At 51.8% G+C, this 18,295-nt stretch overlaps 1 protein-coding gene across 3 annotated transcripts in view; it reads left to right on the top strand.

Annotated features, from left to right (window-relative positions):
- ASMT (acetylserotonin O-methyltransferase) overlaps positions 1 to 18,295 on the top strand; it is a 51,979-nt gene that overhangs the window by 15,364 nt on the left and 18,320 nt on the right. For 2 of the 3 annotated variants that reach the window (XM_070785202.1, XM_070785201.1), the window contains 4 exons: positions 2,527 to 2,645; positions 3,658 to 3,798; positions 6,396 to 6,518; positions 9,839 to 12,142. In XM_070785202.1, the coding sequence (XP_070641303.1) occupies positions 2,527 to 2,645; positions 3,658 to 3,798; positions 6,396 to 6,518; positions 9,839 to 10,050 (595 nt within the window). In that variant the 3' untranslated portion in view covers positions 10,051 to 12,142. Of the gene's footprint in view, positions 1 to 2,526; positions 2,646 to 3,657; positions 3,799 to 6,395; positions 6,519 to 9,838; positions 12,143 to 18,295 lie in introns of those variants that run through there. The other variant, XR_011565438.1, reaches the window with a different exon arrangement.

The following is an 18,295-nucleotide window of genomic DNA, read 5'->3' as shown; positions in this document are numbered from 1 at the left end:
TTAATATGCTATCTAGGTTGGTCATAACTTTCCTTCCAAGGAGTAAGCGTCTTTTAACTTCATGGCTGCAGTCACCATCTGCAGTGATTTGGAGCCCCCCCCAAAATAAACTCTGACACTGTTTCCACTGTTTCCCCATCTATTTCCCATGAAGTGATGGGACCAGATGCCATGATCTTAGTTTTCTGAATGTTCAGCTTTAAGCCAACTTTTTCACTCTCCTCTTTCACCTTCATCAAGAGGCTTTTTAGTTCCTCTTCACTTTCTGCCGTAAGGGTGGTGTCATCTGCTTATCTGAGGTCACTGATATTTCTCCCAGCAATCTTGATTCCAGCCTGTGCTTCCTCCAGCCCAGCGTTTCTCATGATGTACTCGCATAGAAGTTAAATAAGCAGGGTGACAATATACAGCCTTGGCGGACTCCTTTCCCTGTTTGGAACCCGTCTATTGTTCCTTTCCCTAATGTTTGACTGTGTTGAGATCATTTTATGTGATATGTTTTTAACGAGTGCAAGTTAAAGGTACCTGTTGACATTGACTTCGTGATCATCTGCCCAGTTTTGAGTTCTTGTTCACTGAACAGCCATAGGAGACTCGTAGGAGGGCAGAAGTACTTGGAGCCCTGCAGAGCTTGGGAATATTAACGTGAATGTGAAGTCGCTCAGTCGTGTCCCATGGACTGTAGCCTACCAGGCTCCTCTGTCCGTGGGATTTTCCAGGCAATAGTACTGGAGTGGATTGCCATTTCCTTCTCCAAGGGATCTTCCCAACCCAGGGATGGAACCCGGGTCTACCGCATCGTAGACAGACACTTTACCGTCTGAGCCACCAGGGAAGTCTGGGAATATTAAGTGCCGGTCAACACAGCTTTTATAGTCGCTGTTACCAAACATGGCCACAAGAGGGCAGCATTACTCCATGCGATGCTTTTGCTTTTTTCTGTTTGTTCTTTGGCTGTTTCTTTACACTGGAGCAGAGTTGAGGATCAGTGATAGGTTTGTTTCAAGTGTACAGGAAGTTGGTTCAGTGAGACACAGCCACGGCTATATTCTCTTTTCGGTTCTTTCCCCCATATAAGGTGATTCCTGGGTGTTCCCTAGACTGCCCCATGCTACTCAACAGGTCCATTTTCATCATCTGTGACGTATATGTTCAAGCCTGGGAAAATCCCATGGATACAGCAGCCTGGTGGGCAATGGTCCATCGGGGCAGAAAGACTTGGACGCGACTGGAGTGCTCGAGGATGCGTGCCCAAATGGCATTTGTTATTAGCCAGCTCAATTTTTCCTTTCTCCCTTTCTTTTTTTTCTAAATTTTTTATAATCATTACTTGGTTTTCAGAGTTTAGGTCTTTCCTGTTCGCTCAGACTGTAAAGAATCCGCGTGCAATGGTGGAGATCTGTGTTCAAACTCTGGGTCGTGAAGATCCCCTGGAGGAGGGCTGCCATGGCAACCCACTCCAGTGTTCTTGCCTGGAGAACCTCATGGACAGAGGAGCCTGGCGGGCTACAGTCTGTGCGGTCGCAGAGGGGCAGACAGGACTGAGTGACTAACGCTTTCTAAGTTTGTGAGTGTGTTTGTGTTGGTAAAATGGTTGATTTGCCTAAATTTCTAGCACGTACCTGTCGGTGGTATAGGATCTGCCTTTCTCTCTCTGAGTTCCTTTCCTTAGCATAAGAGTCACTCGGTCCATCCAGGCTGCTATCAATGGCATTAATCTGTTCTTTTTCTTGGCTGAGTAATATTCCAGTAGAAAAGTTAGGCACTCCTTGGATCTGTCCAGAATGAGCGGGGAAATCCTTTTTCTTTTGGGGCGGGCTGTGGAAAGAGACAAGCCTGGGGCTTTGTAGGCAGCACCAGCGTCAGCTGTGGGTGACTCGTCAGATGACGTGTGACGCCACAGGGGTCAGACCTTGCTGGTGACTCCGTGACGACGTGTCAGACGATGCTGGTGGCTTCATGACTGTCTGAAGTGTGTGTGGCTGCTCCCAGGCTGGGGCAGGAAATGCACCAACAATTAAGGAGGGAGGGTGGTCACTGCTGAGGGTCCTGAGACCCGGGGCAGGCTGTGCACCCCGTGCATTCTTCCCTGCCTCCTTACCTCCCCACTGCCTCCAAAACCATAGAGCAGCCTCTGCAGAGGGTGAGAGACGACAGGCGGCCCCCAGGAGACCCTCACCGCCCCACTCTCCCGCCCATCCTGCAGCGTCGTTGGCTCCTTCTCACCTCTGTCCCCTCCCGAGAGCCTCCTCCCCCCTCCTCCCGGGACCCAGCTCCCCCTCCACTTGTCTCCACGTCCCTGAATCCATCATGCCCAGCCCCCTCCCCCAGCCTGTGTGGACAACCCTCACCGGCCTCCAGCCTCCAGCCTCCCGCATTGCACAGCTGATCCGGTTGCCTGGCGCTCCACCCCGGTGGGTGAAGGACCCGGGTCTTCGCTCAGCTCGGGGGCCCCTGGGTTGTTGCTCAGGGTGATACCTACTGGACTCCACAAGGTTCTCATGGGCTCATCTCGTCGTGTTCCAGGTCCGAGGACGAAAGGCTGCAGTTCATGCAGGGTCTGCAGGACGTGTGGAGGCTGGAGGGGGCGACGGTGCTGGCCGCCTTCGACCTGTCCCCCTTCCCGCTCATCTGCGACCTGGGGGGTGAGTGTCCGCCCCGGACCCTGGAGCTGCGTTTGGAACCCTCTTTGTAGACCCTAGGGCTTCCCTGGTGGCTCAGATGCTAAGGAATCTGCCTGCATTGCAGGACTCCTGGGTTCGATCCCTGGGTCGGGAAGATCCCCTGGAGGAGGGCATGGCAACCCACTCCAGGATTCTTGCCTGGAGACTCCCATGGACAGAGGAGCCTGGGGGGCTACGGTCCACGGGGTCACACAGAGTTGAACACAGCTGATGTGACTTAGCACAGGCACACATATTGAGTAGAATTCCCTGCGCTGCACACTAGAAACTTGTCAAGTATCAGAGTGATTCATAGCAGCGTGCCCGTGTCTGTCCCAGTCTCCTCACGTATCCCTCCCCTCGTTGCCCTTTGGTGTGTTTGTTTCCCGTGTCTGAGACTCTGTTTCTGTTTTGGGCAGAAGTTCATTAGTATCACATTTTAGGTTCCACGAATGAGTGACGTCACGTGGTATTTGTCTCTCTCTCTCTGACGAACGTCACTTGGTCCGATCATCTCTAGGTCCGTCCGCATCGTGGCGATGGCATCGCTGTGTTCTTTTTCACGGCTGCGTAATATTCCACTGTGTATGTGTGCGACATCTTCTCCATCCATAGGTCTGTTGATGGACCTTTAGGTTGAGGTTATTTTATAAAAGTGGATTCCTTGACTCTGAGATGTTCACACTGCTGGCATCTGGAGGGAGGTCTCCATGTCTCACCCGGGTGTCCCCTGGAAATGTCTCCCACAGGGAGACATGGGCACGTCTTCCTGTGGCATCTGCCCAGGGGCTTCCTCTGCCTGGCTGTTGTCTGTTCTTGGGCGGACGAGGGGAAGCCGTCAGGTCAGAGTCTACATGGAAGGTGGATGTGTGGGTTGGTGCAGCCAGGAAGTTGCCTTAGATACAGGGCTTTGTACGTGAGCCTGTCACCATGGAGACCAGACTGTGGGTACCGCCCAAGTCTGGGGGCTGTCACAGCCCACATTCTCTTGCAGGCGGTTCTGGGGCTCTGGCCAAGGCGTGCGTGTCCCTGTACCCGGGATGTCGGGCCATTGTGTTCGACATCCCAGGAGTGGTGCAGATCGCCAAGAGACATTTCTCAGCCTCGGAGGACGAGCGCATCAGCTTCCATGAAGGTGGGTGTCTGGAACACTGTCTGTGTCCGCAGGGAAACACGTGGGTCCTGGCGGGCTCGGGAGATGGAGCCAGTGGGTGTTCAGCATGGCTTTCTGGACCATCCAAATACACCCCCTTAAGATGGAGCTTCCAGGGGGCTCAGTGGTAAAGAATCCGCCTGCCAGGGCAGAATACGCAAGAGATGCAGGTTCGATCCCCGAGTCGGGAAGATCCCCTGGAGACAGAAATGGCGACCCACTCCAGTATTCTTGCCTGGGGAATCCCCATGGACAGAGGAGCCTGTCGGGGCTACAGTCCATGGGGTCATGAAAGAGTCGGACATGACTGAGCACCTGGGCATTTAAACCTAGAACTGTGATGCAGGATGGGTGGGAAATGTGGGAGGGTATTGTTTTCTTGCAGTTAATTCTTTCCTGAGTGTTGTACTGAGTTCAGTGTGTCTCCTCACCCAGAGTTTGTAAACAGGACTTTAGGAAATAAGGTGTTTGCAGAGGTGATGGAGTGAAGGGTCTGAGATGAGGATCCTCCTGGATAGGGGTGGCCCTAAACCCCAGTGACACGGTCCTTATAAGACAGAGAAGAGGAGACACACGGACACAGAGGAGAAGCCACGTGGAGACGGAGGAAGAGATGGGAGGGAGGCGGCCACCAGCCGCCTGGAGCTGGATGGACACCTGGAGCCCCCAGAAGCTGGAAGAGGCGGGGAGGACCCTCCCCTGGAGCCTCTGCAGGGAGCTCAGCCCTGGGACACCTGACCTCAGACGTCTGGTCTCCAGGGCTGGGAGAGGACAGATGTCCTGGTCTCTGGGCACTTCTTACGGCCGTCCCGGGAAACTCACGTAGGTATTTACAACCAGCTCGTGTGCGAGTGGCAATGAGCGACGTGGGTCAAAGGCAAGGTGAGGGGACAGTTATCGACTGAAAAGACAGAAGCTTCTCAGATGTCCCAAGGCTCAGAAACCACAGCAGCTTTGCGGACCGCTGCGAGGGACTTGTGGTTGCCTTGGAAACGGGGGGCGAGGTTTCCAGCTGCGGGCCGTCACTTCGGTACCGAGGTCTGAGCTGTAGACACCGTGTACCTCCATGTGTAGACACAACTGGCTGTTTGTGACTCTTTTTCTCTGCTGTGTCAGGAGGAACACAGCAGGTGGGGGGTATCATTTCTGTCCACTCTGAGATCTGCCAAGAACTCCCTATTATTATGATTATTGTTATTATTTTGGCCATGGGATGCAGCCTGTGGGATCTTAGTTCCCTGACCTGGGATTGAACCTATTTTCTTGGTAATGAAACCATGGAGTCCTAAACGCTTGACAGCAGGGGAATTAATTCCTTATTTTATTTTTTTAAAAAGTTCACCTCCAAGTTCAGGGCATCTCAAGGGACAGGCCGCCAGCATTCCATCCAGGGCCGTATGCGGGGGGACTCTGACTGACCCGGGTGAAGGGTCAGCTCCTTTCCAATGACTCTGCGTCCGACAGGCAGATTTGAAGGTGACCAGAATGTGCCAGACTGTGTTCTTAAAGGACGGGATGCTGCCTTTATTTAAAATTCTGAAATGTAGACCATCAGGAAGTTTTCTTTTTTGGGGGGGTGCGGAACGGGGGGCTTTATGCTGGATTTTTTTAAACTGTTGAATTAAAATATACTGAATCTGGGTGACTGAGTTTGGGGAGCCCCCTTTGATTTTGTGCTCAGAAGGAGGACCTCGGTGTGAAGTTAACCACCTCTAGGGCATGTTCTTGGAAATACACACGCTGACGGTGTCAGTTCTGTGCCTCACCCGGGAAATGGGGTGAAGAAGGAGCCTTTGGGGGACTTCCTTGATGGCCCAAGTGGCTAAGACTCTGAGCTTCCAGGACAGGGGGCTCTGGTTCCACTCCTGGTCCAGGAGCTGAGTTCCTGCATGCTGGAAGACCCAGTGCAAGAAAGAAAGAAAGGGGTGGGGGAAGGAAGGCTGAGAAAGACAAAAGAGAAGAAAGAAAAAGAGCAGAAGGAAAAAGAAAGCAGGAAAGACACTACAGGTCCCATTGGTTTTTAAAAAAGAAAAAGAAGCAGGCTTTGGAAGCTGGGAAAACCAGATGGACGTGAAATGAAGTGGTTAGTTGCTCGGTCGTGTTCAACTCTTTGCAATGCACGGACTGTAGCTGCCAGGCTCCTCTGTCCATGGGGATGCTCCAGTCAAGAATGCTGGAGTGGGTTGCCATTCCCTTCTCCAGGGGGAATCTTCCCAACCCAGAGATCAAACCCTGGTGTCCTGCATTGGCAGGGAGATTCTTGACCATCTGAGCCCCCTGGGAAGCCCAGGAGGGTTGGGACCGCTGCTTTAAGGGTGCTATTTACACGAGACTTTCTGAAATCAAGTAAAAATAAAACCGTCGCCCAGAGCTGACGCGGAAAGGGGGCGTAAAGGGAGTATTGCATCGTTCAGAATCGTCTCATCGTCACACGGAGACGTCTTCTGTTTCGGGAGGTCAGCAGCTGGGGGCATCTGGGGCCAGGTCTGTGTGTATGAGTGACCCGGCCACACGGGGCGTAGGTGTCCTCACTTGGAATTGAGGCAGGCTGACAAGGGGCCCCCTCGCCTGTGTTGCAGGGGATTTCTTCAAAGACGCCCTCCCGGAGGCGGACCTGTATATCCTGGCCAGGGTCCTGCATGACTGGACCGATGCCAAGTGCTCCCACCTGCTGCAGAGAGTCTATCGGGCCTGCAGGACAGGTAGGTGGCGGGGACGCCGGGCGCCGGGCCCGCGGGTCCACTCAGGGCAGAGGGACGGGTGTCTCGACGCGACGAGGGCTCGCAAACCCCGTCACGGGGACATAGACGCGCCTCTGCGTGTGAGGAGGCCGGAGTTCCGGCCGGCCTCTGGAGGCTGCCTTCCTTTTCGAGACACCACCACGTCACGGGCTCCCTCATATCGTCTCTTCATCGCCACACTCTTCCATTCCCCCCACCCTGAAGTTGCGGTTCTCAAAGTACAGTGTCATTTTCAGAAGTGAAGTCGTTTCTGGAGGGTTGTGTCTAGAGCCCTTCCGTGGGGGAGCTCTAGGAAGTGTGTTGAGCAAAAGTGAATTATTTATGTTTCAATGCACACTGACATTACTTGATGGTGACTTGAGTTGTTTATTTTTTTTTTTGACTTTGTGTAGAGGGACGTTTGAAACCTTGGTCCTTTAAGTTTATTTTTACCGATTCATTTCTTTAGCTGTGCTGGATCTTAGCCACGGTGCTGGAGATCTTCCATCTTCGTCGTGGGATACGGGATCCTTTGTCATGGCTTGCAAACTCTTAGCTGTGGCAGGCGGGATCTAGTCCCCTGGCCAGGCGTGGAACCCGGGTCCCCTGCTTTGAGCGTACAGAGTCTTAGCCAGCGGACCCCTGAGGACGTCCTTCATTGAACCCTAGTATCATTATTATTATTAGTTTGTACAGACAGGAAAATCGCCAAGGAACAGATATATATGTATCTGTAGCCTGGAGAATCCCATGGACAGAGGAGCCTGGCGGGCAGCAGTCCATGGGGTCGCACAGACTCAGACACGACTCAAGCGACTCAGCCCACAGCACGCACGGCTGATTCCCTCTGCTGTGTGGCAGAAACGAACGCAACATTGTCAAGAAGCTGTAGGTCCATAAAAAATTAGTTAAAAGAAAAAAAAAATAGAAAAAGTTGCCCAAATGGGTAGTGGCTTGCCTGCGGTTTTTCTGTTTAGAAGAATGTGCGTGGCTCGGCGTCTCCAAGGTCACGGAAACTATGAGTTTCTCCCGGGGGTGATGCTGTGTGGGCTCTGGTTTGCTTCCCGTATTTCAGTTTGGTAGCTCAGTCGTGTCCAACTCTTTGCAACCCCATGGACTGCAGCACGTCAGGCCTCCCTGTCCCTCACCAGCTTCCGGAGTTCACTCAAACTCACGTCCATTGAGTTGGTGATGCCATCCAGCCGTCTCATCCTCTGTCGCCCCCTTCTCCTCCCGCCTTCAATCTTTCCCAGCATCAGGGTCTTTTCCAATGAGTCAGCTCTTCGCATCAGGTGGCCAAAGGATTGGAGCCCACACACATATATATACACAAATCCCAGGTGGTGCGAGTGGTAAAGAACTCAGCTGCCAGTGTAGGAAATGTAGGAGACTCTGATTCGATCCCTGGGTCGGGAAGATCCCCTGGAGAAGGAGATGGCAACCCCCTGCAGTATTCTTGCCTGGAGAATCCCATGGACAGAGGAGCCTGGAGGGCCACAGTCCATGGGGTCGCAAAGAGCTGGACACGACTGAGCGACCGGACATGCACATATATAATACATAAAGCATGTCATATTTACATTTAAAATTTATATGTTAAGCGTTTACTTTTAAATAGTAAATGAATGAATGGATGTCAAAAATATAAAATAATAGTTACGTAATTTGTGTTATTTTTGGATATCCTTAAAAATAAATATCATGAAAAATGTTTAAATGTAAAAATTTAAAATATTAAAATACTATATATTTACAGTAAAAGTATATTACATTTGCGTATGTAGTTACATTATGGGCTGTAAAAGTTGATCAGTCATGCCCGACTCTGCGACCCCATGGACTATACAGCCCATGGAATTCTCCAGGCCAGAATACCGGAGTGGGTAGCCGTTTCCTTGTCCAGGGGATCTTCCCAACCCAGGGATCAAACCCGGGTCTCCCGCACTGCAGGTGGATTCTTTACCAGCTGAGCCACCAGGGAAGCCCAAGAATACGGGAGTGGGTAGCCTATCCCTTTTCCAGGGGATCTTCCCGACCCAGGAATCGAACCTGGGTCTCCCGCACTGCAGGCGGAGTCTTTACTCACTGAGCGATCAGGGACACCCGTGTACATATGGGTACGTATGTGTATGCATGTCTGTGTTACACGTGTCTGCATCGGTATATGTATGTGCGTGAATATGTATCGGCACACTCAGATGTTGCGTGCATGGTACAGACACGACCTTCCAGACAGCGCAGCTAGGAGAATCCCCCACATCTGGAGGCAAACCTCTTTTCCTCACGTTCTCGCTGCTTGGAGGTCCCATCTCCGCCTCTCCCCATAAGCCTCCTACTGATGGTCAGCCCCACTGTGTCTGCATCGCTGCAAATTACTATCAATAACGCACGGATCTTACTTTGACATCACGGGGAGGGAGTGTGGGCATTCTTAGCCACGAGATCCATTGTCCAAAAAGGACCCAGGACTTGGTGACTTTTTAAAGAAGCCAGGAGAACGTGGCGTTTGGTCTGAGAATCGGGTACGGAATAAAACGGGTCAGAACGTGTGTAAGGGTTACTTTGATCGCTTGATTGGCACACTCGCCTTTGAGCTTTCAGAGAAAATGACGTGACACACCGTTTTGTGGATTTGTTTCTAAGCGATGAAGCTGGAAAATAAGAACGAACGGTCACATGTCGTTTTCCGGGGGTGCGTTCCGAAGGATGCGTTTTGAGGATCGATGGTCCTTCCTCCCCGCCTCCCTCCCGTCTCTGCCTCTGTGTCCACCTGGTTTCTCCTCTGGCTCTGTCTGTCTCTTTTTCCGTTTCTCATAAGGACCCTGTCCTTGCATGGCAACCCTCTCCAGCATTCTTGGCTGGAGAGTCCCGTGGACATAAGGAGCCTGGTGGGGCTACAGTCTATGGGGTGGGAAAGAGTCAGACACGGCTGAAGCGACTGAGCCCGCTCCTGGTTACCAGCCAGAGGCGGGTGGACAGTGTTTGTAGACACAGCCCTGCTTAATCGTGTGCTCTGTCCAGCGCCTACGGGCCACGCTGGCCTCTAAAGCTGGGAGGAAAGAGGGGACGATGGCTGTGTGTTCTAGGTCAGGCTCTGTCCCGCGGGGGGTCCTAGGTCAGGCTCTGTCCCGCGGGGGGTCCTAGATTAGGGTCCATCTTGCAGGGGAGGGTGGGAGATGCCCGGAGCTGTGGGCTAACCTACGAGCCGGGGGTGTGTGCAGGAAGCCGGGTGAGGAGAGAGTGGCCAGTGGGTCCTGGGTCTGGGCTGACCCTCGCTCAACCCCTCACCCTCCCCGCGGCAGGTGGCGGCATCCTGGTCATCGAGAGCCTCCTGGACACGGACGGGCGGGGCCCTCTGACCACGCTGCTGTACTCGCTGAACATGCTGGTGCAGACGGAGGGCCGTGAGCGGACCCCCGCCGAGTACCGCGCGCTCCTGGGCCCCGCCGGCTTCCGAGACGTGCGGTGCCGGAGGACGGGGGGAACCTACGATGCTGTCTTGGCCAGGAAATGAGCCCTGCAGCGTGTGACCCCGCACCCCCGTCATGACGCAACGCCTGCAGTGAAGAGACGGTGTCGGTCACGTTTCATTCTTATCTTTTCTTCTTCTTTTTTCCCATTCTTGTCTGTCTATTTTGCATGTTTCTTGTTTTTCTGCCCTGTCGAGGGATATGAGGTTTATGCCCACGGATGGTCACTTTGAGTTTTATCTTACTTTCTTTAATTATCCTTATTTTCACTTGATTCCAGTCCATTCTATTTTGCTTCCTTCCTGTGATGGAGTTAAAGGTCTGAGATGAGGTTCCTCCTGGATGGGGATGGCCCTAAACCCAAGGACAGGGTCCTTATGAGACACAGAAGAGGACAGACATGGACGCAGAGGAGAAGCCACGTGGAGACGGAGGCGGAGATGGGAGGGAGGCGGCCACCAGCCCAGGAATGGACACCTGGAGCCCCCAGAAGCCGGAAGAGGCGGGAAGGACCCTCCCATGGAGACTCTGCAGGGAGCTCAGCCCTGGGACCCTTTGACCTCAGACATCTGATCTCCAGGACTCAGGGAGGGTGAATGTCTGTGGTTTTAAGTCATGATCCCATTGGTTTGTTTTGATCGACCCAGGACACTCACACGCAAGGAAATGGATAGATCGTGGACACATCTCAAATTGTTTAAGTTTGAAAAAGCAGAAAAGAATTGCTGGTCTGTTTTGCACCATAGAGTCCAAGAGGTCTGTCGTGAGGAGTTTTAATATCTACTCCTTTAGCAACTTTCTGATATGCAATAAATATAGCGTCATGAACTACCATCAACATGCTGCATGTCGTGTGGCTTATACCTGGAATTCTGTGCCTCTGACCGTCCTTCCCTGTTTCGTTCACCTCCCAGCCCGCACCTGTGGCAACAAGCTGTCTGTATCTATGAGGTTGTTGCCAAGGTAGCTGTTCCCTCCTCCAGGGGATCTTCCAAGGTAGCCATTCCCTCCTCCAGGGGATCTTCCAAGGTAGCTAATCCCTCCTCCAGGGGATCTTCCTGACCCAGGGATGGAGCCTGGGTCTCCTGCCTTGCAGGTGGATTCTTTACCCTCTGAGCCACCAGGGAAGCCCATCACAATCTCTAGGTCTATCCATGTGGCTGCCAAGGGCTGTATTTCGCTCTTTTTTAGGGCACGTAATGTTCTATTTTATGTATGTACCCCATCTTCTTGAACCATTCCTCTGTCAATGGACAGCTTAGTTTGTTTCCACGCCTTGACTGTTTTGTAATTTCGTTTGTGGTATCTTTTAGGTTCTGCATGTGAGCAATATGATAGAACGCATTCGTCTTTCTCTGTCTGACTGACTTCACTTTGCATGAAAGCAGGAGTTTATGTTCGTGTTTCTTCATGGTGGCATAGCCTGGGTGGGACGTGGGATCTTTCCGGACCGGAGATCAGACCCGTGTCCCCTTTCCTGGCAGGTGGGTTTTTAACCACTGGATGGCCGGGCAAGTCCTGTTAGATATGTTTTATAATCAGAAGCAAGACAAGACTTCAACTGTCATTTCAGAAGAAGCATTTAATCTTTGTTTCCGGTTGTGCTGGGTCTTTGTTGCCGTGTGGCTTTTCTGTAGTTGCGACGAGCAAGCGCTGGTCTCTTCTTCCGCTTCCTGTCTGCGTTCTACTTTCCACTTGGGAGCTTCCTCTCTCTTGCTGCAGAGCACAGGCTCTCGGGCACGTGGGCTTCAGGAACTGCTGCTCGTGGCCTCAGTAGTTTTGACTCCCGGGCTCTGGAGCCCAGGCTCATTGGCTGTGGTGCGTGGGCTCTGTGGCTGCAGCGACATGTGGTGTCTTCCCGCAGAGATCGAGCCTGGGTCTCCTGCGTTGGCACGTGGATTCTCAACCACTGCACCGCCAGACAAGCCCAGCTAGCTGTTAATGATTGTCGTGTTTGTATTTATGTATATGTTTCCTCCCGAATTGTAAGCTCTGTGATCACCCCCGAGGGGCTCCATCCCAGGGGAGTCATTTCTCCGAGCTTCAGGCCCTTCACTGTCCGCATGAAACCGTCACAGCATTGTTAATCGGCTGTTCAGTTCAGTTCAGTTGCTCAGTCCTGTCCGACTCTGCGACCCCATGAATCACAGCACGCCAGGCCTCCCTGTCCATCACCAACTCCCGGAGTTCACTCAGACTCACTTGCATCGAGTCAGTGATGCCATCCAACCATCTCATCCTCTGTCGTCCCCTTCTCCTCCCACCTTCAATCTTTCCCAGCATCAGGGTCTGTTCCAATAAGTCAGTTCTTCGCATCAGGTGGCCAAAGGATTGGAGTTTCAACTTCAACATCAGTCCTTCCAATGAACATTCAGGACTGATCTCCTTCAGAATGGACTGGTTGGATCTCCTTGCAGTCCAAGGGACTCTCAAGAGTCTTCTCCAACACCACACTTACAAAGCATCAATTCTTTGGCGGTCAGCTTTCTTTACAGTCCAAATCTCACATCCATACATGACCACAGGAAAAACCATAGCCTTGACTAGACGGACCTTTGTCAGACAAGTGATGTCTCTGCTTTTTAATATGCTGTCTGGCTTTGGATGGTGCCAGCTGAAGCGTCTTGGCCGCGTCTGATAGACCGCTCACTTGGAAACGCTGAGCCGTGCATTGCGGGTCGGCCAGGCGTGGCTGCTCTTCGGAGATAACAGAGCTGACGGCTGAATCTGACCGGGGACAGGAGCGTTCATCTCGGGTGTTGCATCCCGGAACCTCTGGGTGCCGCCTTCGTGAGGCTGGAATTGAGTGTCAAGCTGATGCAGTTACGGAAGAAAGACGCCTGGAGGTGGTGCCTGGGGGCACTCGTTTTGCCGGAGACATGGGGTTGGAATTGGCTTCCTGTCTACTCATGTCTGACTTATGACTTCTAATAATTTCCCCGCTGTTCCGCCTGAAGACTGGACCGGTGTATGAATTGATGTACCTACTTCTGTGGTTATATAGCGGCTTTTTATACTGCAGCCTGGCGTGCTGCAGTCTGAGGGGTTGCGAAGAGTCAGCCATGACTTGGCGACTGAACAACAGCATACACGGTTCTATGACGCAGAAAACAGATGTGTGCCGATCTGTACATACCTACACGTATGTGTGTGTGTGTGTGTGTGTGTGTGTGAGTGTCTGTGATGATAGCCCTCTATCCATGTCTTTATTTCTGACCACACTGCTCTCTTTATATTGTCTGGAACCTAACTCTGTCGTCTGTCTGTACGTATAGGGAACCTGTGTGTGCTAAACACATTTTTTTTTCCCCCAAAACAACTTTACCATTTATTTCAATAAATGAAATCTGTATATATTTTTTTCTTTTTACAACTACTGAGACACCTCGTTTATTCCAGGTGGTCATAGAAAGAGGTATTCCACATGACTGAATTAGATAAAGTCTGAATTAAAATTTTATTTTCTGGAGTATATGCTAAGCTGTGCTTGGACTTAGATGGTGAAGAATTTGCCTGCCATGCAGGGGACCTGGGTTTGATCCCTGGGTGGGGAAGATCCCCTGGAGGAGGAAATGGCAACACCCACCAGTATTGTTGCCTGGAGAATCCCATGGACAGAGAAGCCTGGGGGGCCGCAGTCCATGAGGTCTCAGAGTCGGACAGGACTGAGCGACCAACAGTTATGCTTGTGCTAAGTCACTTCAGTCGCGTCCAACCCTTTGTGCCTTCGTGGACGGCAGCCCGCCAGGCTCCTGTGTCCATGGGATTCTCCAGGCAAGAACACTGGAGTGGTTGCTGAGCCCTCCTCCAGGGGAGCTTCCCAACCCAGGGATCGAACCTGGGTCTCCTGCCTTGCAGGTGGATTCTTTACCACCAAGTCACAGGTATTCACTCTTTTTTACATTCTTTTCCCATATACGTCATTACATAGTATTTTTTTTATCTCTATTTTTTGGGGAGGGGGCACGTGGACCAGCCTGTGGGAAATTAGTTCCCTGACCAACGGTTGAACCCACAGCCCCTGCAGTGGGAGGACAGAGTCTTAACCACCAGACGGCCTGGGAAGGCCCGTAATAGATCGCTGAGGAGAGTTCCGTGTGCTATGCAGTCAATCTTCACTTATCTCTTTCCAGTTTATCCCTCCTGCTTAACAATTTTTTTTTTTAATTGGAAGGACTGATGCTGAAGCTGAAGCTCCAATACTCTGGCCACCTGATGCAAAGAGCAAGGAGCTCCAACCAGTCCATCCTAAAGGAAATCAGTTCTGAACATTCATTGGAAGGACGGATGCTGAAGCTGAAGCTCCAATACTCTGGCCACCTGATGCGAAGAGCTGACTCCTTGGAAAAGACCCTGATGCTGGGGAAGATTGAGGGCGGGAGGAGAAGGGGACGACAGAGGATGAGATGGTTGGATGACATCACCCACTCGCTGGACATGAGTTTGGATAAACTCCGGGAGTTGGTGATGGACAGGGAGTCCTGGCGTGCTGCGGTCCATGGGGTTGCAGAGAGTCGGACATGACAGAGTGACTGAATAACAGCAATAGAAATTCCGTGCATAGAGGGTCCTAGGAAATGCCATCAGTGTCTCCACGATGGAAAGCATGTTGCCCAGGCAGGGGGGAGACGGGCCTGAGGAGGAAACTGGGGGAGTGATGCTTAGGGCCTCTTCTTGGTTAGCCGTTTGTGGGTCTTTCCCTGGAGGACTACCCTGCACTTGCTCTCCATGGAGGGGAAGTCCTGTGCCTTTTAAGTCAAAGGGCATGACTTTGCTGACTGTGAAGAGTCAGGTGAAGGGAAAGGAACAGGTTCTGTGTGTCTGACAGAGCTGGGGAGTGGGGAGGTTGTTCTGATTCCCGTGGGGCTCAGGTGTTGACCTTGACATCCCCCCAGATGTCTGTTTCCTGCCTGCTCCTCACCTCTGGCTTCCACTGCACGTTTCTCGGTTCAGTTCAGTCGCTCAGTCGTGTCTGACTCTTTGCGACCCCATGCACTGCAGCACGCCAGGCCTCCCTGTCCATCACCAACTCCTGGAGTTTACCCAAAGTCATGACCATTGAGTCGGTGATGCCATCCAACCATCTCATCGTCTGTCTTCCCCTTCTCCTCCCGCCTTCAATCTTTCCCAATCAGGGTCTTTTCAAATGAGGCTGGCTCTTCATATCAGGTGGCCAAAGTATTGGGGTTTCAGCTTCAGCATCAGTCCTTCCAGTGAATATTCAGGACTGATTTCCTCTAGGATGGAAAGGCAATTTCTCACGGCCCCTCTGAGTTAATCTTCAGCGACTTCAGTGAGGCTTCCTGAGCAGGTGAGCCTGGACTGAGTCAGACACACAGAGCTCTCCCTCTGCTGGTTCTGCTGGGTCCTGGGTGCTCTTGAGGACCCCTGAGGTAGCGACCAAACCCCAGTTTACACAGGAGGCGAGGATGGTCCAGACCAGAGGTCCCCAGCCTTTTTGGCACCAGGGACCAGTTTCGTGAAAGACCGTGTTTCCGTGAACCTTCGGGCGGTGGGAATGCTTGCAGGCTCCCTCGAGCCCCTTGCACTAACTGGGCGTGCATGCCCAGTCGTGTCTCACTCTGCGACCCCGTGGACCGTGGCCCTCCAGGCTCCTCTGTCCATGGGATTCTCCAGGCAAGAATATGGAGTGGGCTGCCACGCCCTTCTCCAGGGGATCTGCCCACCCCAGGGATGTAAGCAGCGTCTCCTGCATTCGCAGGCGGATTCTTTACCACCTCCGTCACCGGGAAAGCCCACATATACGTATATGAACATAAATCACATTTATAAATATGTAACGTACATTTCTTTGGCTCCTCTGCCCATGGGATTTCTCCAGGCAAGAATACTGGAGGGGGTTGCCATGCCCTCCTCCAGGGGATCTTCCGCAGCCAGGGATCAAACCCAGGTCGTCTGCATTTCAGGCGGATTCTTTACCAGCTGAGCCACTGGGGAAGCCTTAATTTTTTGTTTTGTTTTGTGCAGTTTATTTCTGTTATTACATCAGCTCCAGCTCATAGCATCCTTCAGGCATCGGATCCCAGAGGCTGGGGACCCTTGGTCCAGACTGGTGGGGTGGAGGAGACCCTGCCTCATTCTACGTGTGCTGGTTCATGGGTCCCCTTCCAGCGTAGCTGAACACCTCTGTTTCTGCCACATGCTAATTTCCAGAGCCTTGGACACTTGTTGGGCTTCCCTGGTGGCTCAGACGGTAAAGAATCCGCCTGCAAGTCAAGAGACTTGGATTTGATCCCTGGGTGGGGAAGATCCCCTGCAGGAGGGCATGGCAACCCACTCCCGTATTCTTGCCTGGAGAATCCCGTGGACAGAGGAGCCTGGCGGGGCTACAGGCCACGGGGTCACCAAGAGTCAGACACGACTGAGCAACGGAGCACCCACATGCGCCCTTTCGGGATTTTTTCTCCCCCATTTGTAACCTTCACACCTGTACCGTTCCATTTTCTTCCCCTTTCTTCATTTCTGTTTGAGCCATCCACTCTTGGCGGCTATTTTTACCTCCTGAATAAGCAGGGTTATTTATATACGGAGAAGCAGAGGCACATTATTTGAAAAAAGGAGAAGCTGTTACCTCAGACCCAGGTTTTGGGTATTTGTAAAAATCAGAAGGAAAATGAGCGTCGGGCCGTACCTGCTTCGATGGAGGTTTCGTGCAGACCTGAGCTCGTGGCTTCCGGGAACGTGTATATGAGGGCAGGGGCAGGTGGGCTTCTGAGCCTGATTTCCATTCTGGGTCTTTGGAGAGAGGGCTGATCCGCCTTCTGTGCTGGCCGTCTGGGTTGCCACAGACAGCTTAAGCTTATTGATGGATTAGCTGGTTAAGATATGGCAATGCTGGGATGCTTCTCAATTGTGCTGCTGGAGAAGACTTTTTTTTTTTTTAATATATAATTAGTTTACAATATTGTGATGACTTTCGCCATGTGTCAGCATGAACCGGTCATAGGTACACGTGTCCCCTTCATTCTTGACTCCCTTCCCAGCTCCCTCCCCACCCCGTCCCTGCACGCATCACAGAGCTCTGGCTTCGGGTGCCCCGCGTCGTGCGTCAGACTTGCCCTGGTCAGGTCTTTTGCCTATGGTAACATACATGTGTCAATGCTCTTCCCCCAAATCATCCCACCCTCTCCCTCTCCCACAGAGTCCAAAAGACTGTTCTATACATCTGTGTCTCTTTTGCTGTCTCGCATACAGGGTCCATCTTTATAAATTCCATATATATGTGTTAGTATACTGTATTGGTGTTTTTCTTTCTGACTTTCTTCACTCTGTATAATAGGCTCCAGTTTCATCCACCTCATTACGACTGATTCAAATGTGTTCTTTTTAATGGCTGAGTAATACTCCATCATGTATATGTACCACAGCTTTCTTATTCATTCATCTGCTGATGGACATCTAGGTTGCTTCCATGTCCTGGCGATTGTAAACAGTGCTGCGATGAACATTGGGGTACACGTGTCTCTTTCAATTCTGGTTTCCTCGGTGTGTATGCCCAGCAGTGAGTGGCATTGCTGGGTCATGTGCCAGTTTTATTCCTAGTTTTTAAGGGAATCTTCATACTGTTTTAGTGAGAGTGCCTTGGACAGCAAGGAGAGCCAACCATTCCATCCTAAAGGGAATCAGTCCTGAATATTCACTGGAAGGACTGATGCTGAAGCTGAAACTCCAATACTCTGACCACCTGATGCGAAGAGCTGACTCATTGGAAAAGACCCTGATGCTGGAAAGATTGAAGGCAGGAGGAGATGGGGGTGACAAAGGATGAGATGGTTGGATGGCATCACTGACTCAAGGGATATGAGTTTCAATAAGCTCTGGGAGTTGGTGATGGACAGGGAGGCCTGGCGTGCTGCAGTCCATGGGGTCGCAAAGAATTGAACACGACTGAGTAGCTGAACAACAGCAACCGCCAAAGGATGTCCTGTTTTCAGTGGGTATCCCCCAAAAAGTGTGCATATGTTTATATCCAGAATCCGTGACAGTGACCTCGTTTAGAGACACGGTCTCTGCCAATGTTATTAATTGAAGGATCTGCAGATGACGTATTCGGGATTATCTGGTCAGGGGACATAAGAGGTTTCTATTGTGTTCATGTTAGTCTTGCCTACAGATTTGGGCTAGGCTCCAGAAACATCCCAGGACAAAGCGTCGACTTAAGAAAGATTGCACAACCTGAGACTTTGGAGTTACGTGTTATTTGGGGGCTAAATGAGGAGCACATCCTGGGAGAGAGCCCCTCAGATGGCTCTGAGAAGTTGCTCCAAA

The sequence above is a fragment of the Bos indicus genome, chromosome X (genome assembly GCF_029378745.1).
Source record: "Bos indicus isolate NIAB-ARS_2022 breed Sahiwal x Tharparkar chromosome X, NIAB-ARS_B.indTharparkar_mat_pri_1.0, whole genome shotgun sequence".
Taxonomy (NCBI): Eukaryota; Metazoa; Chordata; class Mammalia; order Artiodactyla; family Bovidae; genus Bos; species Bos indicus.
Note: the sequence above shows the minus strand (reverse complement) of the source record. Positions and strands in the feature narration are given on the sequence as shown.